Consider the following 23,421-nt stretch of genomic DNA (forward strand, 5'->3'; position numbering starts at 1 on the left):
AAAACTATATAGTCTTAGGTTTTATTAGCCTATTATTACTCTAGGTGTTCTATTTAATTATTTAAAGTAAAGTTAGTGTCTTTTACCTTCTAGAGTTTAGTCTTTAGTAAGGTAATTATAGAAATATACTTCTTATAGTTAGTAATAAGTTCCTTAGTCTTAGTAAATAAAACTTCTTAGTTATTAGTATATACTATAATAATAAAGCTAAGTTTAAGCTTTAAGTATTACTAAGTAAGTCTTATAGTAAGTTATTAGTATACTTAGTTATAAAGGTTAATTAGGTTATAGTAGTAAAGCTTTTAAATAGCTCTTAGGTAAATTTATACTTTTTTTTATTAGTAAATAAGCTAATATCTTTTAGCTAAAGAAAAGTAGTAATATTATTAACTAGGTTATTAATATATTAGCTATAAGTAGCTTAGTTAGTAAATATAAAAAAGTTTTTAGTATTAATATCTTTAAGGAGGTAATTAAGGTTAAAAGCTAAGACTTTAGTAAGGTTTTATTTTTATTTTTTCTAAAAGTACTATAGTAGTTAGCTAGTAAAACTTTTATAAAGTAAAGGTCTTAGTATTAAAAGTAGTAAAACTACTAGTACTTATAGATTAGGTTATCTTTAATAAAAAAAAGAAGTTAATTAGTAAGTATATTATTAGCTAATATATAATAGTATTATAAATAAGGTTTAAGGGTACTTATTAGTTAAGGCTTAATAGTATAAGAAAAATATTATCTTTTATCTTTAGAAAATAAAAAAGAGATCTTAGAATAGTATTATAGTAGTAATAACTAAGGTTAAATAACTTATAACTATATTACCTAGAATAAAGATTCTAAGATAAAGAAGAAAAAAAAACTATAGTAGGCCTTCTTCTATAGCCTTACCTTTAAATCCTTTTATAAACCCTTTCTTAGTTATATAACCTCTAGTAGTCTATGCCTAGCCCTAGTAGTCTCTATAGCTTATTAGCTATACCTAGTATAGCTATTATAGCCTATAGTCCTAGTTACCTTATAATAAAGAGAAGTAGATTCTTACTAGTAATAACCTCTTTATACTTAATAGTAGTATAGTCTTATTAACTATAAATAATAAGCTATTACTTTACTAAAAAAGCTAAAGTAAAAGACTTTAGCCTATTAATAAGAAGTCTTTATAAGTAGTAAAGTAATATATTAAATAATAAGCCTATAGTATATATATTATATTAGTTTATTAACTTAAAGCTTACTTTAACTACTTTATTATAGTATAATACTAATTACTTAGTGTAAAGAAGATTTAGGTACTTAACTAGTATATTATCTAGTAAATAAATAACCTTAAATAAGGACTATTATTTTACTTCTTTAACCTTAATATTATAAAACTCTTTATCTTTATTAATAATTTATTTATAAATAATAAAGATTTAACTTTATAACTAAGGTTTATTTCTATTTTAGTAAATAAAGCTATTATAAGTAATAATAATAGTAATAGCTTTATAGTAACTAGTAATATTATTTACTTTAGCTTAATAAAGTATAAATAAGTAACCTAAAGTATATTAGCCTTAGAGATCTATAGTATAGTTACTAGTACTAATATTACCTATATAATTAGTATAACCTTAGTAATAATAACTAACTACCTTAAGATTTCTTATATACTAACTATTCTTTATACTAACTTATACTTACTTTATAAGTGCCTTATTAAGTTAAGTATAATAAAAAAAAGAGGCTTATAATAAATATTATAGCCCTATAGTAGTTATATAAGTAGTATAAAGTCTATAAAGTCTAATAAATCTAAGGTAATAATAATTTTACTAATAAATTTATAAAGTTATTACTAAATAAGGTATTAGAGTAGCTAGTTAGTAATAAGACTATAAGGATTAGAATAAAAGGATAAGTTTTATATACTATATAATAGGTTATATAAACTAGAAGTATTATAATACTTTTAGGCCTTTAATTTTTATTATATTTTTAGGCTTTTTAGCTACTAGGTAGTCTTTAGGTTATTTAGCTATTTCTTTTTATATAAGAAAGTTGCTAGTGTTAGAATATTTATTATTAGCGGAGGGTAAAGCTAATCTAAGGTCACGTGACTAACCTCAGTGGCTTACTCACTTATACCTCTACAAATATCCACAGCAACTGCTAACTTCAAACTTCTTAATTAACCTTTATACCTCTTTCACATTAATAGTAATATACGCTATTTGCTGCCTCTGGTCAACCAGCCTGTGATACCAACAGAAGTACATAGGCCACTCTGAAGCAGCAATCCAGTCAATAATATATGGCCAGACATACGTTATCCAATATCAAACCCGCGAGTAGGGTGTGAAGCCTTCGACCTATGCTGTCCTGACCACATACGATCTCAAAGGAATGTCAGCCAGACTGAGCTTATAACTTAGATATCTAAATGGCGCGAATGCCTTCCATTTCTATGCTACCACTTACAAAAGACACTTCATTATTTGTTGTCCAGACTCTTAGGTGCAAAAGCTTTACGTTTATTCTGTAGTAAACGTCTCTGTCACAATGTCAGCATTGCCGAGTCACAACATGGCAGCCTCAGCGGGCCTTCCTGTCCGAACACTAGACCACAATTTCAACAATGCCGAAGGAACTATTCTTTCATATGACCGAATGCAGTCTATGACTATGTCGAATCCGCTTTGGCAAGAATTTGTTGGAAACCGCATGGCCCTTGAGAAGCGTTACCGACAGATGCTGCAATCCTACGAAGAAACCTTTGCGTAAGTGAGCCAAAAGAACCACGGGGTGAAATAGCCGATGCTCACTCAACAGAACGTACTTCAGTGGGTATTTCCCCGTCGATTACACATCTTCGAGCAACAGAATTATGGATCCCAACGTGGTGGTTAGGATGGTCCTCACTCTCTCAGAGCTTTCGATGTCTGAATCATCAGACCCGTCCGAGAGTCCCTTCACCGACGAGGAAGACACCTTGAAAAGAATGGGATGGGAAAATATTCAGATTAAGAAGCCTTGTTGGGCACTGTTGTCCCACACATACGCTGCAGCGACTACTTCTTCCAGGGCCAGCTCAGGGGTAAGTCAGAATTGTCCCTTGTCGGAACAAAAGAGCAACCAACTAAGTTTATATACTGTAGAAGTCGACCCCTAGATTTTTTAGTTCCCAAAAGTCCTATAGAAACAATACTGTCCTTCTGCATGTCGAAGGAGTCTCTGATGATGAATTAAGAGAGCAGCTCTATGAAGCCAGAAAGAACGGATGCATTGGCATCCTAGTCGAAATCGTGGAAGACCAATACAACGGAAGGGTCATGGACCCCAACATGCTAGAAAGACTGGGTGCTATGTGTATGGAAGAACACCTGCTCCTAGCTGTGGACAAAACCCTGACCGCTATTCGCTGTGGAGCGCCATTCTCTTTCCAACGGGAAAACGGGAAGAGTATTACGATACAGCACCCCCTGATCTTGTCTTCTTCGGAAAGGCGCTTGGTGTTCATGGCACAGCTATAGGGTTTGGCGGACAGTTTCTAAAGAAGTTTGGAGTCTTTGGAAGGGCGCGCTGCCGTTTCATTCGCAAGTGGCAGAGCCAGTCGCTGAAGCCAATTGCGCTTTCCGACCTCATTCAAGCAATAGCTGCAATTGACTTGGCCATTCGGGGAATCTCACTATGCTGAGCAGAATCATTGGGCACACCCCCAGGGCCTTCATCCTTGAACAAGCCGAAGAGCGTGGCCACGACGTCAAAGCCCAAGATGTACTCGGTGGACTAGAAAGCCTCGTTTTCGTCAGGAAAGACATCGCTGGGGAGCTACTCGTTATGGGGGCCAGAACGGCGGGGGAATGGATCCCGTGGGTCAAGTGGCTACCGAGGCTTGAGAGGGACATGTCCAGGAGCGAAGTACTCGAGGACATCATCGGAAGTAGGAGTCGACCTGCGCGCGAAGAGCTCTCGGGGATGCTTTTGCAGGTAGGTTCGAAGCCTAGTTGGTGTTTCTGGTGTGGAAGCCGGACAACAGCCAAGAAGACCGACTGGTGTCAACGATGCTGTATTGGTGTTTGCGATGGAGACATGTGCGGCCGTCATTTGCTTCATCACGATTGTGTCTGATTGCACTCATAGGGATGCATACTCAAAGAACATAGATCTAGATAGAGTACGAGACTGAGTTGCATAATGGAAGTTTGCCTCACGGGCAAGAAGTACTTGGACTTTCCTATGTTTATCGTATATTTCAGAACAGATTTTGTTTTGCAAGATGTATATCCACCTGATGGGCAGGCTCGTAGACCGGGCAGAATCAAATGTATGAAGGAAAGAAAGTCATTTTAAGTCAGTTGATCGAGCTTATTATAGGCTAGGGATTGTAGGGATATTTGAATGACATAGCAATCAAGTGATAAGACTCGATGTGAAACTGATTAGGCTCGCGTTCCAGTGATGGATCCAACATTTCGGGCCAGCTAACTCGGCGAACAAGCTGATTACACACAGCCCCGTCCTCGACACTGCACCGCGTAGTTTCAAAACAAAACACAGATTGACAAGAGGATTTTGCTTGTAGGAAGGATAATTCCTTTCAAAGCATCCTAAGAAGTCAATATACTAAATGTTGGATTGGTAATAATTGATATTAGCAGAGCCTGATTATGTAATGAGCGATACGATGCGCCAAACCGCCTCAAGTTAGGGAAATATCATCATGACGTAAAGGCTACTGGCAATTGTGTCGCCTAATTGCAAGACAATTGCGGGGTTGGTTACCAGCCATTCGGACAGTTGCAACGGCCGTACATTGGAACAAGCAGCTGTCCTCTACTCAATCATTGTTTTTAACACACAAGCCGTTTATATAAACATGTCCTCCGATGAGAATCCTCAAACAAGGACGCCGCTGCTTGGCAGTCGTCAAGAAGTAGGAGGGGCCGGGATAGTACGTTTCTATCCAAAAGAACGCCATTGTGTGACCCTTCTCAGGAAAACTATGAAGCAAACTAACGGTTCCGACAGCGCCCAACCTCCGGCAGCTTCCAGGACAAGAGTGGCGGCGTAACATCGTTCGTCTCCAACATCTTCCGTGGCGGGCTTTTCTCGCCGCCGACGTTGACGTACGACCCGCTGCTCTTGCTGTTGAACCACGACGAGGAGAGTGAAAGAGACAGGCTCACAGAGAAGTGGAAAGACAACAAGTTACAAGAACTCAACTTTGTTGGTGTAGTGGTATGTTCTGTACCCGGATTGAAGGACGTGCGCGCTCACCGACGAAAACCCAAAACCCATGATTGACAACAATGGCACAGCTGACCAGCGGGGATAGGCTGCTCTGCTCGCTAATGTTCTGACTTCGACTGGTTCGTGGCCGAACCTGCTGCCGCCAGAAACCACGACACCATGGACTGTTAGGACTTGCTGGTTCTGCGGCATCGCTTTCGCCCTTGCTAGCGTCTTGACAGCAGCAGACCAAACCATCCGGCTCCACAGGATGGCGGGACACAGAGACGGTCTCATGTTGATTAGACAGTCGTTGGGCACCAAAGATCGAGTCCTCATTGGCACCGAATGGAAGTATCGGCCCCGGAAGATGCAGGCCTATGTATGGCAGCTTGGAGTTTTGTTTCTGTCGGGATCCGTGCTGTGCATGGTGTTGGGGATAGTATTCCTCGTCTGGAGTGCCGTGATCGAGGATATTGTGAGAGGAGTGGGCTTCGGTGACAATGGAAAGGTATGGCTGCTGTCAATCTCCCAGAATCGATCTCTGACATATGACAGGTTGCCGTGATATTCACTGTCGTCGCTTTAGCCACTACTGTCATCTTTATCATGGGACAGGCAACTCTATATCATCCTGTGCCAAAGGAAGGCGACGTCGAGGAGGCCGAGTAGTTCAAGGTGAAGCCCAACCACAATTTTTTTTCTTTCTTTCTTTTTTTTTCTTTCTTTCTTTTTTGCTTTTTCTCTTACGCGTCAAAATTCAACACGAAATCTGTCTGCTGTATCGACTGGATTCACATAAAGATTGAAGCCGCGTGATCAAACCCATCTGCAGAGCAATATCTCAGGGTGTTCCACACATTTTGACTGCGGCACTAGGTTCGAACTCGAATCTGGATGTCAGTGGCTAAAGAAATTCGACAGCAATACATTTTAGACCTTTGGTTCATTCATTCAGGTTTTTGCTCTTTCCCCTTCACTAGAACCTTTGACCACATTCCCGTAATTTACCACGTAACCTGGCTAGCCAGAGCACAATGAACGTTGTGCTCTTCCTAAGTATTATCCCATCAACGCCAATCACCTCTATCTGCAGAGTTCATCTAATTCTTGGCTTTGTGAGATTGTTGATGCTGATGGAAAGAGCTCTCAGCCCGACAAGGAACGTTAATTTCAAGCTCACACAACCACTGACGGCACCACATTACAGCGGAAGTCCCCTTTGTGTCAATTCGTGTTGAGCTTTGTATCTTTTTCGTAATCTAACCTAAATATAGATGTAGCAAAAAGGGCTGCCTCCAATAGTACTGAGTAGATCGCTAATAGGCCGGTTGGGCTCATGCGGTTCTTGAATGACGATATCATCAAGACGAGCGTCTCTGCTAGGAGGGTCGTTGCGAGAAGTGATGGTGCCAGCAATTGTGAAAGCTTCCCCAAGATGCAGCGCCTGCCATATCCAGTACAGCTTGTCGATCATGGCGTGGTGCAAGTAGAACATGGGTTCGTTGGTGGACGAATAAAAGTCCGTTCCCTCGCCGTTGGAAATCATATGGCCCGAGCTGTGCGTTCCTGGAACATGTCAGTAAACAAGCCAGCTTGTCTTCGATTCCGGGTCGACCTTACCCAGGAAGCCTTCACTGAAACGGCCCTGCAGCTCGTCTTGGAACGTGGTGATGTTCGCGGAGGCGGCACCGACGGTCAGGTTGAGAAGGTTCACCGGAGTCATCCATCGCTGCGATGCCCAGTCGCTGATATCCCTGGAGAGGCAGCGAGGATTGTAGGCAAGCGGGCCACCGGGGTTAGCAGTGAGGCCATCCATACCCGGCACGACAGGGCCAAGGTGGACCGTCATGCTATGAAGGACCAGTCAACAATCTTTAGTCGCGAGCGGCTCCAAGTTGGCGTCATCGGCCTGGGAAAACCTACTTGGCAAACGGACCCTTCGTGACGCACCCGCCGCCGGCGCCGCTCGGGATGTAGACGAAGCCGCGTCCCGCGAGGGTGCCATTGTGAGCCTTGAAAACACCATCGCCACTTAAGCTAGTTTCGCTTCCATCAAACATTGGAGATTTTGAAGGGGCGTCTCGGTAGGCAAGCCAGTTCCAGTACTACCATGACAGTCAGCGCGATGGAAACTTGCCAATTTTCAACACGGTAATACGTCCGGAGTTACTTACAGGCTGGTAGCCATCGTAGCCGCACTCCTGTCTCAGAGCATTCTCGTAGGCCCAGATGAAGTATCGGTGCCATGTGAGAAAGTTTCCGGTCGCGTGGATGGTCTGAGTCTGGTTAATGTGGACGGCAACGAAGTCATCGTATCGGTTGCGGGCACCAGGCGCGAGGGTGGCCCTGAGCTTGGAAGGCTTGGCCCGAAGGCAGTTGACGGCGCTCGTGTAGGCTTTCCTTTCGGCGCCTGAAAGCGAGTTCCTGTGGCGTATGTGTTCAGTGACTGTTAAGTTTGGTTTGACTACAGAATCATACCAATCCCGCCGGACTCGCGCGCTGGAGAGGTTGCAGTCTCCTCTCTTGCCAAAAGTGCCGTTAGTTTCCGCGGCCTGAAGGGCTTTCATGGCCTCCGCTTGCACTTCGGAAAGCTCGTCACCTTCAAAGGCGAGGGCTGTTCTCGCCCCCAAACACAGCAAAGTAAAGGCGTTGATTAAACGCATGGTTGTACGGTTGGCAGGGTTCTTGGTGCAACAATGAGTGATGGTGAGGCCGCCGACGAGAACTCGGATCTTTGAGAAATCAAACAACATCCTCCAGGGAAGCGTGAGGTATTTGAGTCAAACTCCATAGTCGCTTGGCAGATGTGTAACCTCGCTCGAGTAGGAACAGCGCTGACGATCTGCAGTCAATGGCAGGGGCGCGAGTGTACGAAGCGAATAAGATCGGTACCATAACCAGAGGCGAAAACGTGTTTCGCTTCACCTAACGAGGATGCAAAAAGGCACATGGATTCGCGAATTGGAGCGGAAATCTCTATCCTGGCCTTGTCTTGCATGTCGGTTAGATGACACATTTGCTAGGTGCGTATGGAGTTAACCTTGAGGCTTGTAGTGAGTATATTACACTTGAATTGAGCCGGTTCGGACTGAACTAGATCGTCTCGGCAGGACAGCGTCAGCGTTGCACGCCGGTAAGCGCTAGTGATAGCGGCATATGCATGCGTGCAATTTTCAACCCGGCGGTGTACCTGGAGACACTGATTTGAAGGTGAGGGGGAAGGCAGCTAGCAGGGCCTAAATCGTCGGTCATAGAGTGACTGAAGGTTCCCTCTTCGAACAATTCGAATATAGAATGTGATTGTGTTTTCGTCCATGTTCTCTTTATCCTTTACCTAATCTTCCATAGCGCCAGGTGGAGCATCGGACAATCTTGAAGCTCATCAACTAGATTCCACACGTTGATAACAGCCAAGCTTCATCCTCCTCTCCGGAGCAAAACTACGCACGGTGTAGAGGAGGGCAAGACGCAAACGTGTGGTGATCGCAGGCCTCCAGCACGTTAGATATGGCTGAATGTAAGTCCCGACGTTTCTGCTAGCCTTTTGGTTCATAGGTCAAAGGTACATCAGAAGGAGTCTGCGAGGCAATGTCGTTCGCAATCTGGATTACTGTCGAAAGAGTGATGGGGGTGTTGACTGGAGTCCACCCAAGCTCGACTGGGAGCCGTTCGTGGCCTTTGGTAGTCAGCTCATATTCAAGATGTCCGAAATCGAAAGCTGGGACTCACGGAAAAATAAATCGACGAATGATTTGTCCGCCACAGAAGTTCCGGCAGAGCCAAAGACTGTGAGCATGAAGGCGGACTCGCCCGTTGCCCCCAGGATCTTGGACTGCGGAAGCGTGAAGTTGGGATTTATCCGGCTCATCTCCAGCGCATGTCTGGATTGGGCGTTTGAGATGGTGGTAACGTTGATTTGGGCCGCGTCGCCGAAGTAGTTCATGAAGGCGTCGAACGTGTCCTTGTCAAAGCGGTTGGATGGGTCGAAGTACATGTCGCGGCGGGACAGACTGCCGTCGTGCTCTATAAAGTTGTGCTTGTTAAGCATATCCAGATTGATGAACTACGAGATACAAGTTAGCCAAACTTTACTAGGTGATTCCCAGAGAGCTTTTGAGCGGAACTTGTGCGACGAGATCCATTGAGCTGTTCCATCCTTCTATTACATGGTCTGTGGCAAAACAGGGAAGTCCATAACGATGCGCCGGGGTTCAAGGGCAGGGCTTGCTGGAAGGCTACGCCAGATAAACCTCCATCCATATTCACTGCATTTTTGAAGCCCTTTTAGACAATATCAAGTGTGATCTGGCGCCCATCGTGTGGAATGAAACCATGGTTGGCGAGCGTGTTTAACCCCGACCACGGGGATCTCATTGAGAGGTCTTGTTGGCAAAGAGGCCTTGAAACTGTAAGACTATCTAACCTACAATCTCCAGGGCCAGGTGGAGTCCATGTGAAGTGGTTGGGCTTCAATAGAGACAGACTGCTAACCCCAAGTTTGGATAACACAGTCTACAGCGTGGACGAAACAGCATTACCAATGCCAAGAATGAGGGCCAAAACAGCCGGGAAAAGTCCTGAGGAAAGAAGCAGCATTTGCATCTTCATTTTCAGTGTAGTGAGTAGATAATAATGACGACGATCAGGCTGATATGAACTCTTGGCCTGCAAGGGATGAGCAACTATTGGCGTTTAGTCTGGAGGCCCTGTGGTTTGATAGGACCATGAATATCCTCTTATATGCAAAGCTATGCTGAGCGAAAGAGGAATTTCCCGTCTTTCCCGTACGACTCAAATATGTCAGAAAGCAAATGCTGTGTGATTCTGGTCGAGCTCGATACTAGTTGCGAGTTTGTTCAAACGCTTCCTTTTCCAGCCCTCCCGGTCTTTTGTTTGAACGATGTGATATGCCACGCTAGAGAGGATTGGTGACTAGAGCCCTGAAGTGGATCAGGTTCGGCCAAGCATCAAAATTCCGAACATGGACGAGCCGAAGATAAAATCGATAGTATAGCGCGGAGCATGAACCCAAGTGCCGCGGCTGTTGTGCTAGACAATGCGGGGACTCAATAGCCGGGGACTTCTGCTATTGTTGTAATTTAATACGACGAATCCTGTGCGCCTGCCAACTGCCGCGCTTTGTTCCTGACTGCGGACTATAAGGGGCACAGAATCGGGTTAAGCTAGCTGGAATGCAACAACTCGTATTATGACGCGGTCAACGGAAGATACCGAAACGGTCTAGCATGGTAGATGGATCCTAGAAAGCATAAGTAATCCAATACAGGCGGGTTATAGACTGTAGGTGTACATAGATAGTATCTGTTGAGTTGTAGGGATTGTAATATATAGTTATCTGTTGTAAGGATAGTAAGCAAATGGTGGCTGTTAGATCGACGACCTGGCGGTACGCCAACCTCCCGACTTAAGAGGCGGTGTGGGGCCCAATCCCCATCCCTACCCTCACCAGCTTAGATAAATAATTCAAGAAACCATTCGGCATAGTTCAGCTTTCTATCCTATACCCTCAGTATGGCACCCTTTGACTTTATCGCACAGAGTAACATTCGCGATGCTCAATATGCCTTTGCTTGCAGTCTCATTGACGCCAAAGAAGACATTGTTGCTTTCGTCCACAAACGACTCGATTGGAATGGGACGGGTTCCTATAATGGTTTCTTGAAAGGCTCTTTCAATATAAGCTTCAAAGTACAACGTGCCGATAGCGACGAGCAGGTCATCATCCGTTTCCCCATTCCTGGAAGAATACACGAGCCATGGCGAGACGAAAAAGTTGAGAACGAAGTGATGGTTATGAAATATCTTCACGACCTAACCAGTATTCCGGTTCCTTTTGTGCGCGATTGGGGCCTCACTGAGGACAGTCCGCAGCACTTGGGTCCATTTATTATTATGGATTTTGTAGAAGGGCAGGAGTTGAGTGGCCTCCTACAACAACCAACTGAGAACAAGGAAGACGCAGTAGTTCTAGACCCAGATATTGACAACGCAAAGCTCGACTTCGTCTATGAGCAGATAGCAGGCTTTATGCTGGAACTGTCGCATCACCGTTTCCCACGCATTGGCGCCATATCCCAGGACGCGACGTCTGGTCAGTGGGAGGTTACTAGACGACCCTTGACGTACGACATGAACGAGGTTGTTACTCTTGGTGGCTACCCAACCGACAGCCTCGACTCAGCGGCGCCATTCGATTGTGCTAGCCATTTCTTTGCTGCACGTGGCAAATCTTTTCAAGTACACCTCGAGGCCCAGCGCAACATCGCTGCTGATGACGAAGAGCTTGCTTGGAACGAGTTTGTAGCACGACATTGTTTCGCACATATAATCCCTACACATGGCACTGCCAACGAAAATGGGCCATTTAGGCTTTTTTGTGACGACCTGAGGCCTACGAACATGCTTGTCGATCCGGAAACGCTTAAGATAAGCGCAGTACTCGACTTTGAGTTTACCAACGCCATGCCAGCACAGTTTGCTGATGATGTGCCGTGGTGGCTGTTGCTTGAACAACCGGCCGTATGGATTGGTGACGGCAAACTTCAAGAGTTCTTGACTCTTTTTCAGCCGCGGAAAGAGCAGTTCATTCGGGCTATGGAGAGGGCCGAGGCCAAAGCACGGCTGGCCACAGATGAGACAAGTCTCTCGGCTCGCATGCGAGACTCCTGGGACAGCGGGCGCTTTTGGTTCAACCTTGCATCGCGTAGTAGCTTCGATATCAGCGAAATCTACTGGGAGGTGTTACATCAAGATGGTTTGGGCGAGGCCCTTTTAGACAGTGCGATTCTGAAGGGGAAAGAGGCGTTCTTGCAACGGAAGAAGGCCCAGTTTGACGCCTATAGAAGGGAAAAGGAAAGTGGCCAGCGCTTTGCTGATTGACAGCGGTTAGCCATTACCAAAGTCATTTCAGTCCGATATAGCCAAATTATGCTTTGCTGTTTTCACCTTTCTCCTGTTACCTAGGCCTTAACAGTTGTGTTGCTAGTTGCAGTCAAGGCCTTGCAGGTGGCTAGCACTGTCCTGTGACACTTTGTCCTAGCCTTTACAGGAATTAAACCTGCAGGGTCTATAAAGCCTAGACACTAGCTTAAGGGCTATACTATTAAGGCATACAGCGCAAACTAGGTTTATAGCTGTCACGTAAAAACGACGCCGTTAGTTGTAACAGCACAACTAACGCCTTATATCACTTCACCTCATTGTGACAGATTGTAAGAGGAGCGTTCCATCACTCTACATCTGGTGACAGCTGTCAGCCACCAAGTCAACCCCACCGCGGCGTCCCCTGTCGCCGAATGCCGAACCATTCTCTCCACCGCAGCAGCGAGAGTCCAAAAAATTTCCCGGCAGCGGCCTGCGAAGAAACTTTGGAAATCCGACGAAGATAACCGCCATCGTGAGCTCGACACACGCACGTACACACGCGAAAGCACACGAGAGCACCGCGCCGAGATGGCTACCCCCACAAAGGCTCCCGTCAAGGGGCCCAGGAAGAAGCAATCCAAGGTCCTCAAGAGGGACACGAAACTCGAGAAGCGCAAGCAACAGCTGCAGACCATCGAGCAACTCGAGAAGGCCGTCGCCGACTTTGTAAGAGACGCGCTTTCGCCCCCCAAAGTCACCCTCCGCGTGCGAACAGCATCACTGACCACAGCCCGCGCCAAACAGGACCTCAAGAGCGAATACAAAAACTTCTCCGACCTCCCCCTCTGCGAAGCGACCAGGACCGGCCTGGACAAGTCCCACTTCGAGACCCTGACCGACATCCAGTCCCGCGCCCTGCCCCTCGCCCTCAAGGGCTCCGACATCCTCGGCGCCGCCAAGACGGGCAGCGGCAAGACGCTCGCCTTCGTCATCCCCGTCCTCGAGAAGCTCTACCGCGCGCGGTGGACCGAGTATGACGGTCTCGGCGCCCTCATCATCTCCCCGACCCGTGAGCTGGCCGCCCAGATCTTCGAGGTCCTGCGCAAGGTCGGCCGCAACCACAGCTTTTCCGCCGGCCTCGTCATCGGCGGCAAGAGCCTCAAGGAGGAGGCCGAGCGCCTATCCAAGATGAACATCCTCGTCTGCACCCCCGGCCGCATGCTGCAGCACCTCGACCAGACGGCCGGCTTCGACGTCGACAACCTGCAGATCCTCGTGCTCGACGAGGCCGACCGCATCATGGACATGGGCTTCCAGTCCGCCGTCGACGCCCTGATCGAGCACCTCCCCGCCACCCGCCAGACCCTGCTCTTCAGCGCCACCCAGAGCAAGAAGATATCCGACCTGGCCCGCCTCAGCCTCCGCGACCCCGAGTACGTCTCCGTCCACGAGGAATCGACGCCCAAGAACCTGCAGCAGCACTACATCGTCACGCCCCTGCACGAGAAACTCGACACCCTCTACGGCTTCATCAAGGCCAACCTGCGGAGCAAGATCATAGTCTTCTTCTCCTCGGGCAAGCAGGTCCGCTTCGCCTACGAGAGCATGAGGCACCTGCAGCCCGGCATCCCGCTGCTGCACCTGCTCGGCAAGCAGAAGCAGCTCCAGCGCATGGAGATCACCAAGCGTTTCGCCGACGCCAACCACTCGTGTCTGTTCGCCACCGACGTCGTCGCCCGCGGCGTCGACTTCCCCGCCGTCGACTGGGTCGTCCAGGTCGACTGCCCCGAGGACGCCGACACCTACATCCACCGCGTCGGCCGCACGGCGCGCTACGAGCGGGACGGCAAGGCCGTCCTCTTCCTCGACCCCAGCGAGGAGGCCGGCATGCTCAAGCGCCTCGAGGCCAAGAAGGTGCCCGTCCAGAAGATCACCGTCAAGGAGAGCAAGAAGAAGAGCATCAAGGACCAGCTGCAGAGCATGTGCTTCCAGAACCCGGACCTCAAGTACCTCGGCCAAAAGGCTTTCATCAGCTACGTACGCTCCGTCTACCTGCAGAAGGACAAGGAGGTCTTCAAATTCGACGAGCTCGACCTCGACGCCTACGCCGCCAGCCTCGGGCTCCCCGGAGCGCCGCAGATCAAGCTGCGCAAGGGCGAGGACATCAAGAAGATCAAGAACGCGCCGCGTAGGGGCATGTCGAGCGACGAGGACTCGGAGACGGAGGACCCGGACGCGCCCAAGAAGCCCAAGAAGCCCGAGGTCCGGACAAAGTACGACCGCATGTTCGAGCGCACGAACCAGGACGTCCTCTCGGGCCACTACACCAAGCTCGTGGCCAACGGCGACGAGGTCACGGGCGACACGGGAGCCGCGGGCGGCGGCGGCGGCGGCGGCGGCGACGACAACGACGACTTCCTCTCCGTCAAGCGCGTCCTCGGCGACGACGATCTCGACGCCGAGTCCGGCAACGCGCCCGGCGGCCGGCCCAAGGTCATCACGTACGGCGACCAGCAGTTCGTCGTCGACTCGAAGCGCCGCGAGAAGGCGCTCAAGTCCAAGAAGAAGATGCTCAAGTTCAAGGGCCGCGGCCAGAAGCTCGTCTTCGACGACGACGGCAACGCGCACCCCATCTACGAGCTGCGCGACGAGGAGGACTTTGGCCGCGAGGGCCCCGCCGAGGAGCTGCGGCAGAGGTTCGTCGCCGACGAGGCCGCGCGCGTCAGGGAGGCCGACGTCGAGGACAAGGCCACCGCCAAGGAGCGCCTCAAGGAGAAGCGCCTCAAGCGCAAGGCGCGCGAGGCCGAGGAGCGCGGCGAGGGGGCGCCGAGGCCCGTCGAGGGCCCGCGCGTGGACGGCGGCGAAACGGACGAGGATCCCCTGGCGCTGCTGCGGTCGCTGCCGATCGCCGGCGGCGGCGGCGGCGGCGGCGACAGCGACAGCGAGGACGGCCGGCCGAAGAAGAAGCCCAAGAAGTGGTTCCAGGACGACTCGGACGACGAGAGGGAGACGAGGAAGAAGGCCAAGAAGGGCGGCAAGGTGCTCGAGATCGACCGCGAACCCGAGACGTTGGAGGACCTCGAGGCCCTGGCCTCGGGACTGCTGAACTAAGAAAAAAAGGATATGAGATACCCGCGCACACAGGAGGCAGGAAGGAATGGGAAAAGAGAAAAAAAGTACTTTTTGTCTGGTTTGTTCTCTTTTCTTTTTTTCTATGAGAGTAAACTCATGGGGGGGTACATTGTTTTTTTCAGTTCATTATACACCGGCATCGAGGAAGCGAAATGGTAAATAAACATTGTCTATTAAAAAATTGTTGCTTTCTCTTCTTTCCGCCTAAACGGGGAATCTGCTGCATCAAAAGAAGCCCGGGAGGGTATCGTCGACCCCTAACGCCATGAAAGTGTTTCCATCCCTTTTCTTCCGGGAATGCTGAATAAATGATTCCAACTGATCCGTCCTGCCCACGCTAAAATCATGCTAAAGCCAAAACTCGAGGGAACTCAGGACGCCGGATGCCAAACATTTGCCATCGGCCAAATAACCCCTCCCCCCCCCTTCTTTCGAAGACGCGTGTGATCATGCCCTCTCGCCGTACAGACGCACCCTGTACAGGCACGTGTGGTCAGAGCCATAGTTGTTGACCGCTCGGAGGACAACGTGATCCGTGACGGCTCCCATGGACACCAACTCGGGGCTGAGCTTGTGGACGTACACGCCGTTGAGCGCGTCGCTGCTTTCGTACGTGAAGCGGCCGATGCGGACCCAGCCATCCCTGAGAACCTTCTCGCTGGAGGGAAAATGAGCGGTCGAAAAGTCCATGACGCGATTGCGGGTGTTGAGCTCGTCGAAATAGGCCAGCACTTCAATCTGCTTGGGCCTGGCGTTGGGGTCCAGCGTGGCGCCGGGCAGGATGTGCTCGACAACGACGTGCTGTGGAATGATCTGGTGCGCGAGGAGGTAGCCAACACTGACGCCGACTTCAAATCCCCTTTCTTTGTCCACAGTCACCCTGCCGCACCAGCAATCGCCTTCGTCCTCCCAGCTCCACAGTGTAGCAGACGCAGCCGGGGGAGCTTTCTCCGGTCCTCGCTTAGTCCCGCTGAACCAGGTAGAGCTCCAAATTTTACCTCGGACGGGAGGGTTGTAGTCGGGGGTGGTTTGGCCGGGGTCAATGGTGACGCCGGTGTGACGGCCGAGGAAGTTGACTTGATGCCGAAGTTCTCGGTCCCACTTGGCCCCGATCTTGCCCTGAGCGAGGGCCTCTAGGCCGGCATTTGCGATGGCCTGGCGTATCATGCCGTCAACGGCTTGGACCATCTCGGCACGGGAAACGCCCGCAGGCGGGGTCTGCTGCGAGGCGGACTTGATGGCTTGGTTGACATAATGTTCCAGCTTCTTCTGCAACTCCAGGGCTTCAGCCTTCACCTCGTTACGGTGGGCAGCGAATTCGCCTTTGAGATGGCGGATGAACTCGTTGCGTGTGACGACGACGTCCTTGGCGTCCGTGTTCTTGAACCGGTCCTTGACGATTTTCTCAATCTTGGACTCAAGATCCTTCCCGATCTTATCTGGCACGGATGTCGCCAGGGCCGGTTCGAGAATCTTGGCCACCTGCTTGTCATTCGTCTTGAGCCATTTCTCCCAAGACTTGTCGAACTTGGTCTGAGCAATCTTCTCAATCTCGGCGGTGGAGGGTCCAGGTGCCGCCGGAGACGCAGCACTCTGGTACACGGGGTCCTTATTGAGCCTGTGCTTGATGGCCCGCCAGTGCTCTTCGGAAATGAAGTGGTATCCGCCACTTCCTCTGTCCATGGTCAATATTTCCGTGTCGCTCTTCATCAGGTCGCGCAAGGCATGCCAGAATTCCTCTCCTACGACAGGTCGCCCATGCTTGTCCAACGTCATGTGGACGATTTTGGGCACAATCTCCTCTAGTCGGGATAATGAGCCCTCGTGAAGCTTGCTGGCCTTGGTCAACTTGGAAAGTTCATATTCGTGGTTGCGTTGCTGTCGTATGTACTCTCTCGTGTCTTCGTCACTGAACATGGTAGTTGGCCGAGACATCCACAGCGGGACGAACTGCCCAAGATTGTGAGATATGTCCGATAGGCCGTACCACTGAATGCCGCCCAGTCCCAGGGCTGGGGCCGAGTTGAGGCCGGTCATGGCGCCCCAGCCAAGTAGAGAGACCAGCAAGATGCCGACCAAAGCCTTGATATGCCAAGAATGCGGCGAAAAGAGGAAATTGAGAACGTCCACAAACGTGTCGGCAAGCTTGAACAAAATCCAAGTTGACCAGGAGGACTCGCTCAAAGGAACCTGTGGCGGAGCTTCGATGGGACTGTCATAATCATCAGGATCTTCGTCTCTTAGAGGCGGGCTGTCCGGGCGTGGAGCATGTGTCCAGCTGTACACCGTGTTGTAGATCCGCGGCCACGCTTGCAAACGAGCGTTTCGCTCCTTCCGGAGAGCATCCTGTTGAGCTTTCTCGTGCTCCCGCTCTTGCCGAATATTTTCTTGCATGCTGGAGTCGAACAAGCCCGATCTGCTTTGTCCAATGGCTGAGCGGCTGTCCCTATCTTCGATGGGCTGTTTGGCTGTGGAGGGTCCCGCCGAGCGACCTCCCATTCTGCCGGGACGTGGGGCGAAAATGTTGACAGGCGGTGGGTGGTCGAGCAAACGTCGGGCTGCTGCTTGTTTCTCGTTGAAGGCGGGCGGCCACACATTTCGACGGGCTGGGCTGGGGCTGGCCTGTTGCAGTGGTGGGCGGGGTGAGAGTTGAGATCGAGATACGTGATCAAGATGGGACGGCTCTTCGATGGCACGGTTCGATGGGCCTCTCAATTCTTGTCTGACAGTGGACTCTTCCTCATCAACATGGTTTGTAAGGCGAGTTGAGAAACGGTTCGCAGTCGGCAAGTACTCAGCCGCCCGGCTTGATGGGCGCGTTGAACTTGACCTGGTCGCAGGTGAAATTGGAGCAGGCTCTGCCGAAAATGCACGCGAGATGGTGTTGGTGCGAGGCGAATCTCGAGCCACAGAACGGCGTGCAATAGACCGAGCCGGGGATTCGCGGGGAGGAGACTCACTCTGAAGTCGGTAACGTTGAGCGGGAGGTGTGCTCGGTGGTTCTGGCTGTAATGGGCGGATCGGTTTATCTTGGCGCAAGTCTAGCGGTTCACGCCGATGAACAACCTCATTGATTGGGTCTCGTACTGGTCCCCGAAGCCGGTCGGGCTGATTACTACGTGGCGGTCTCGGTAACAGGGGAGATTCTTCTTCTGACTCCTCAGGCGAGAGGGAAAGCCGAGATGGAGTTGACCCGATAGCAGCTCCCCCATAGAGGGAACTCTCCTGTCCAAAACTGCGGACTGATTCGAGCGTGGGCATTGGTTCCGCAGGCTCCTCGGAAATGACGCGCGCAAAGACAGACCGCGAGCTGGGAGCCAAGGTGGTGCCTTTGGATGGAGACAGACCTTGGCTGGTGGGGGCTGGTGGTGCAAGGCCTTTGGAGGCTGCGCCTTGTGTCGAAGGCTGCTGTGGCGATGGACTCGGGCCTCGAGGGGGAGCAACATCGGGCAAAACTCGCCGACGAGGAGCAGGCGCGCCTTGGTGATGTTCGCCCGATGGACCTGGGGTAGGATTTAGCAAGGGAAGTGAGACGGCGGTGAGGGAGGGAATGGACCGCCTCAAGCTGTGCTTACCGATTCTGCTAGGGAGCAGGCGTTGTCTCGGTGAGATCTGAGCAATGGCCGGGTCTGGTGACGGATCTCTTGGCGGTTCGGGCGACTCGGATGAGCCTCGCCCGGGGCCGAAATCATGCTCGGAATCGAGATCCGGGTCCGGACCAGGATTGGGGGCTGGTTGAACTTTGCGTGCAGGTCTAGGTCGAGGGACTGGTTTAGGAGTGGGCGATTTCTTGGGTGGCAGGTGGTCGCTTTTGGCGCTCCTGCTGCGCTCACTACGGCCGTCATCGCCGTCTAGATCGTCATCATTGCCATCGTCGTCGTCGTCTGGGTCATCAGGGTCGTCGCTGTCGTGGAGTGTTTCCTTAATGATGGCCTGCAAATCACGCCTCTGGCCTCGTCGAGTATTGCGCAAAGCAGTCGAGGGCGCAGACCCGTACGACGTGTCTAGCCGAGAAGCCAACGGAGGCAGGCTAGAGGTAACTGCAGCACCGCCCCGTGATATGACGGGCATGTCATCGTCGTCGCCACGAACTCTGCGCTTGGGAGGCATCTTGGCGCGATGTGAGGAATGAAGATCTATGAGACTGATGAGTGGGTGTTGAGGCCACAGGTTGAGTTTTATATGAAAAATACTCAATCTCGCGTGAGGTGCAGGCTTTCTGAATGAGGCGGGTGAGATGGGGAGGGGAAAGAGACAAGTGAATCTGATGGAAGGCGAGATGGAAAAAAGAAAAAAGAAGGAAAAGAAGAAGAAGAAGAAGAATTGAAAGTAGGTTAGATGGGCAAAGCAACTTGAGATTGTGAAAAGTTCACCACAGTAGTAAAAGCCTCAAGTGGCAGACGGCAGGCGCGATGAGAAAGGGCGTTTGAGGGAAGGAAAGAGGGGCGAGTGAGGAGACGGACAAGGCCCAACTCACATTATTATTCGTTGAGTGGACATGCGCTGTGGTTGTGAATGAGTCCGAGTAAAGCAGCGTGTTGTGATTTGGGAGTCTTTGTATCGTAGACAATAGTCAATGTAAATGCTCATCAAGGCTGCGTTGAGCGACAAGGGGGGCCGGTAGCCAAAGGATGAGATGTAAAGGGCTTGCGGTGAGGAGGCCGGTGGGATGAATGTATTGAAGGCGCCTTTGTGAAAGCTGGCTATGACCGGTTGCAGGAATATCAAGTGGCAGGACGTATCTCAAAGTGAGGCTATTCCAAGAGGCCGACCCGCCGGACCGGGAAGGGAGGGAGGCGGTTGTCAACAAAGGTAGGAGGAGCGGTCCCTGGCCGCAACGACCATCTTTGCCTGGCACAAGTCGCGCCCACACGCGCGCGTCGGATGGATGAATGGGGGAGGCGCAGGTTGGGGGATGAGAGAAGAATAAGAAACAAGGAGGGCTGCCGTTGCAGGACAAATGGGGGTCAATTGAGTTGTCAGTTGTGTAGAGCAACAGTCCGCGACAGCAAAGAGGCAAAGCAAGGGGCGATTCGAGGGTTCGTCAAGTCTTTGTGGCCGGGTCTTGGAAGCGTTCGCCTTTTGGGAGCACGGCGCCTTTGGAATGTTTTCGCGACGGACGGTCTGCCACCGCCAAATGGCCCACCGCCAATAGCACCGCCAAAGACCGGTGGCCGGGGATGCACGGGCCATGGGCGTTTGTCCGTTGCCCACGCGCTCAGTCAACCAGCTTTACGCGCCGCGCGAGTCTGCGCTCTTACATCAGCGCCATCCTTAGGTAAGCCATCGCCATCTTGAGCTTGCGACCACGTGACCCTATCGTAATCAGTCGACTCATTTAACCTGAGGCCGCATGTCTTGCGGGGGAAAATCCAGAAGGAAAAAAAAAAGACCAGGTACACCATGCCATGTGCGTCATCCACACTCTTTCCGCCCAGTCCCACCTCCATTTCCGACCCCTCCTGAACTCTAGAGAGAGAGAGAGAGAGAGAGAGAGAGAGAGAGGCCGACGGGGCAGAACAAGGTGGTCGTGGTCACAAATCACAAGATGCTGTGCACGCCCAGACTCGGCTCGGTCAGCGCTGCTGGCGCCGAGCAGAAGCATTGATGGTCACCCGAAGGACGAAGCACAAGCGGCACCTGTGCTCAAGCTTGGACTTTGATCTTGATCTCGAGTCGATGAAGGAGCAAACAAACTAGTGTGCAGGCTTGCAGCAGTATCCGCCGACGCTTGGAATGATGGAATGCTCTGGCAGCTGGGGAGGGACCCTAGCTGCACCGGACCAAGACCGACCGGTATGCCTTGCTGCATCGGCAAATAGCGAACACCAACAACAAACATCGCGGATGACAAACATGAACTGGACTCGCGGCGTCCCCTCAAGATGGCATGTTTACCATCCGTCTGCCTTCCATCCATCACCAGTCCCGACATCCGACACGTACGCTGCAGATAAACTACAGTCCCCTACACGAAGTACCTACTACTAACAACAACCCACGTGAAGGCAAGAAGGCGGCCAAGCGTGGGAGTCGAGAGCAAGAGCTGGGAAAGAACCCTGTCGGCCCGTCCGCAGTCATGATGATCAGGCTCCACGGCACCGCGATCCCCGGTCGTTACAGGTTTCATGGCGAGCCGTCATCAGCAGGGCGCACCACCGGCTGAGGCGTCGATGAAATTACTGAGCTCCGCAGCCAGCCACAAGGCCTGATATTGGTGCCACCCCCGCTGCGAGACCCCGCCATCGCCTCCAATCTGGGCCGCCAGATTGGCCGCTGCGAGATCGCCCCAAAATGACTGGCAGTTAAGCCGAGCCAATTTCTCTCCCGCATCATAGTCCAAGGCCGAACGTTACATACAGACGACCCTATTTGCTTTTCTGTTAATTGCGACCGTCGCTCGCATCATTCCGCTTCAGCCCCCATCATCAGATATATATCTCGCTGTTCCGCGACTTTCTCGAACATACATTCACTCACACACATATATACCTGAGTTGCGCTCCTAAAAACCACCAACTTGATACCCCGACGGACCGCATCTTCTGATCTTCGCCCGCCTGTCGTCCCCCATTCCCAAATACCCCTCATCGCAGGCTAGCTAGTTGCGATCGACACCAGCAAATTTCCTGCACAATGGCCGTTGGAACTGTCTTGGTCACCGGGTAAGCTTCTACCAGTCCCAGCTACAATCATGGGCTCTGGCGGCCGCCGCTCACGAGCTACTGCCGCTGTCATGGCGCTGCCGGGCGCAACGCTACGAACTGCGCAATAGCTAATCGCATGTCTTGGTGGCTTGCAGTGGTACCGGCTACATCGGCTCCTTCACCTCCCTCACCCTTCTCGAGAACGGCTACGATGTTGTCATTGTCGACAGCCTTTACAACTCGTCCAAGGTCGCCGTGGACCGGATCGAGCTTCTGAGCGGCAAGCGCCCCCATTTCTACCAGGTCGACATAACGGACAAGGCCGGCCTCGACGATGTCTTCAAGAAACACCCTGAGATTGACAGTGTCATCCACTTCGCCGCACTCAAGGTAGGCTCGCACTCATGCCACCCCGTTGTCCTCGACAAAGACGCTAATGCACCGCCCTGCAGGCTGTCGGCGAGTCTGGCGAGATCCCTCTCGAGTACTACCGCGTAAATGTTGGCGGCACTGTCGCCCTGCTTCAGGCCATGACGGATAACAATGTGCCCAACATTGTCTTCTCATCTTCGGCGACCGTCTACGGCGACGCCACCCGCTTCGAGAACATGATCCCCATCCCCGAGCACTGCCCCATTGGCCCGACCAACACCTACGGCCACACCAAGGCCTTTGTCGAGCAGATCATTACGGACCACATCCAGGCCGAGCGTAACAAGCTGAAGAAGGCCGACAAGCCCTTTGAGCACTTCAACGGCGCTCTACTGAGATACTTCAACCCGTGCGGTGCCCACCCGTCCGGCCTCATGGGCGAGGACCCCCAGGGCGTCCCCTACAACCTGCTGCCCCTGCTTGGCAAGGTTGCGACCGGCGAGCGCGAGAAGCTGCTCGTTTTCGGCGACGGTACGTGCGACAACTGGACAGGGTCGAGGAGATGATGCTGACGAGAGCAGATTACGCCTCGAGAGACGGCACCGCCATCCGCGACTACATCCACGTCGTGGACCTGGCCAAGGGCCACCTGGCCGCGCTCAACTACCTCCGCGAGAACAAGCCGGGCGTCAAGGCCTGGAACCTGGGCTCGGGCCGTGGCAGCACCGTCTTCGAGATGATCAAGGCCTTCGGCCATGTCGTCGGCCGCGACCTCCCCTACGAGGTCGTCCCCAGACGCCAGGGTGACGTGCTGGACCTCACGGCCAACCCATCCCTGGCGAACAAGGAGCTCAGCTGGAAGACGGAGAAGACGTTGGAGGAGGCCTGCGAGGACCTCTGGCGCTGGGTCAGCAACAACCCCAAGGGCTACCGCCAGGATCCTCCCCCCGAGCTCCTCGCCAACGCCAAGCCCACCAGTGGTTGAGAAGGAGGAGGAGGAGGAGGAGATTTGAATGACCGCATCCACGCCCCGGCCGCACCTTGACAAAAAAGAAGGTTTAATAGGTCATGATAGAAGATGATAGATGTTAGTGTTATTTGCAGCGAAAGTCACGATACGACGTCTACCCTTATAGAGGAAATCTAATGGAGGAGGAAGGAAAAAAGA

At 51.3% G+C, this 23,421-nt stretch overlaps 9 protein-coding genes across 9 annotated transcripts; 6 read left to right on the forward strand and 3 right to left on the reverse strand.

The window, feature by feature from the left end:
* Positions 1–2,568: 2,568 nt before the first annotated feature.
* On the forward strand, positions 2,569–4,168 carry LY79DRAFT_681879 (uncharacterized protein; the record flags this gene model as incomplete). Its single annotated transcript, XM_060564577.1, is given in 5 exon segments — positions 2,569–2,762; positions 2,815–3,079; positions 3,141–3,444; positions 3,459–3,582; positions 3,684–4,168. 5 exon segments carry the CDS (start codon positions 2,569–2,571, stop codon positions 4,111–4,113), a joined length of 1,317 nt encoding a protein of 438 aa, XP_060407287.1. The 3' UTR covers positions 4,114–4,168.
* A 567-nt stretch (positions 4,169–4,735) lies between these two features.
* On the forward strand, positions 4,736–6,069 carry LY79DRAFT_112922 (uncharacterized protein). The gene is made up of 4 exons (XM_060550716.1): positions 4,736–4,936; positions 5,014–5,223; positions 5,321–5,725; positions 5,773–6,069. Exons 1-4 carry the CDS (start codon positions 4,862–4,864, stop codon positions 5,884–5,886), a joined length of 804 nt encoding a protein of 267 aa, XP_060407288.1. The 5' UTR covers positions 4,736–4,861; the 3' UTR covers positions 5,887–6,069.
* A 412-nt stretch (positions 6,070–6,481) lies between these two features.
* Positions 6,482–7,880, reverse strand: LY79DRAFT_529483 (uncharacterized protein; the record flags this gene model as incomplete). Its single annotated transcript, XM_060556113.1, has 5 exons — positions 6,482–6,783; positions 6,838–7,067; positions 7,141–7,322; positions 7,392–7,641; positions 7,696–7,880. 5 exons carry the CDS (start codon positions 7,878–7,880, stop codon positions 6,482–6,484), a joined length of 1,149 nt encoding a protein of 382 aa, XP_060407289.1.
* Positions 7,881–8,489: 609 nt separating this feature from the next.
* LY79DRAFT_572790 (uncharacterized protein) lies at positions 8,490–9,363 on the reverse strand (the record flags this gene model as incomplete). The annotated part of the gene is made up of 1 exon (XM_060559405.1): positions 8,490–9,363. A coding segment is annotated over exon 1 (358 nt), but the record flags the coding sequence as incomplete, so codon positions are not given.
* Positions 9,364–10,749: 1,386 nt separating this feature from the next.
* Positions 10,750–12,117, forward strand: LY79DRAFT_663916 (uncharacterized protein; the record flags this gene model as incomplete). The annotated part of the gene is made up of 1 exon (XM_060562854.1): positions 10,750–12,117. One exon carries the CDS (start codon positions 10,750–10,752, stop codon positions 12,115–12,117), a length of 1,368 nt encoding a protein of 455 aa, XP_060407291.1.
* Positions 12,118–12,443: 326 nt separating this feature from the next.
* Positions 12,444–15,392, forward strand: LY79DRAFT_619576 (DEAD/DEAH box helicase). Its single transcript, XM_060562042.1, has 2 exons — positions 12,444–12,828; positions 12,907–15,392. The coding sequence occupies exons 1-2, from the start codon at positions 12,691–12,693 to the stop codon at positions 15,211–15,213; spliced, it is 2,445 nt and encodes an 814-aa protein (XP_060407292.1). The 5' UTR covers positions 12,444–12,690; the 3' UTR covers positions 15,214–15,392.
* Positions 15,393–15,681: 289 nt separating this feature from the next.
* Positions 15,682–19,344, reverse strand: LY79DRAFT_585031 (spindle pole body-associated protein sad1; the record flags this gene model as incomplete). Its single annotated transcript, XM_060560462.1, has 2 exons — positions 15,682–18,737; positions 18,810–19,344. The coding sequence occupies 2 exons, from the start codon at positions 19,342–19,344 to the stop codon at positions 15,682–15,684; spliced, it is 3,591 nt and encodes a 1,196-aa protein (XP_060407293.1).
* Positions 19,345–21,119: 1,775 nt separating this feature from the next.
* On the forward strand, positions 21,120–21,400 carry LY79DRAFT_674977 (uncharacterized protein; the record flags this gene model as incomplete). The annotated part of the gene is made up of 2 exons (XM_060564382.1): positions 21,120–21,126; positions 21,243–21,400. The coding sequence occupies 2 exons, from the start codon at positions 21,120–21,122 to the stop codon at positions 21,398–21,400; spliced, it is 165 nt and encodes a 54-aa protein (XP_060407294.1).
* Positions 21,401–21,720: 320 nt separating this feature from the next.
* Positions 21,721–23,342, forward strand: LY79DRAFT_112996 (UDP-glucose 4-epimerase). The gene is made up of 4 exons (XM_060550717.1): positions 21,721–21,899; positions 22,037–22,271; positions 22,334–22,784; positions 22,835–23,342. The coding sequence occupies exons 1-4, from the start codon at positions 21,871–21,873 to the stop codon at positions 23,236–23,238; spliced, it is 1,119 nt and encodes a 372-aa protein (XP_060407295.1). The 5' UTR covers positions 21,721–21,870; the 3' UTR covers positions 23,239–23,342.
* Positions 23,343–23,421: the final 79 nt, after the last annotated feature.

This window comes from Colletotrichum navitas, assembly GCF_030913465.1.
Source record: "Colletotrichum navitas strain CBS 125086 chromosome Unknown LY79scaffold_165, whole genome shotgun sequence".
NCBI classification, from domain to species: domain Eukaryota; kingdom Fungi; phylum Ascomycota; class Sordariomycetes; order Glomerellales; family Glomerellaceae; genus Colletotrichum; species Colletotrichum navitas.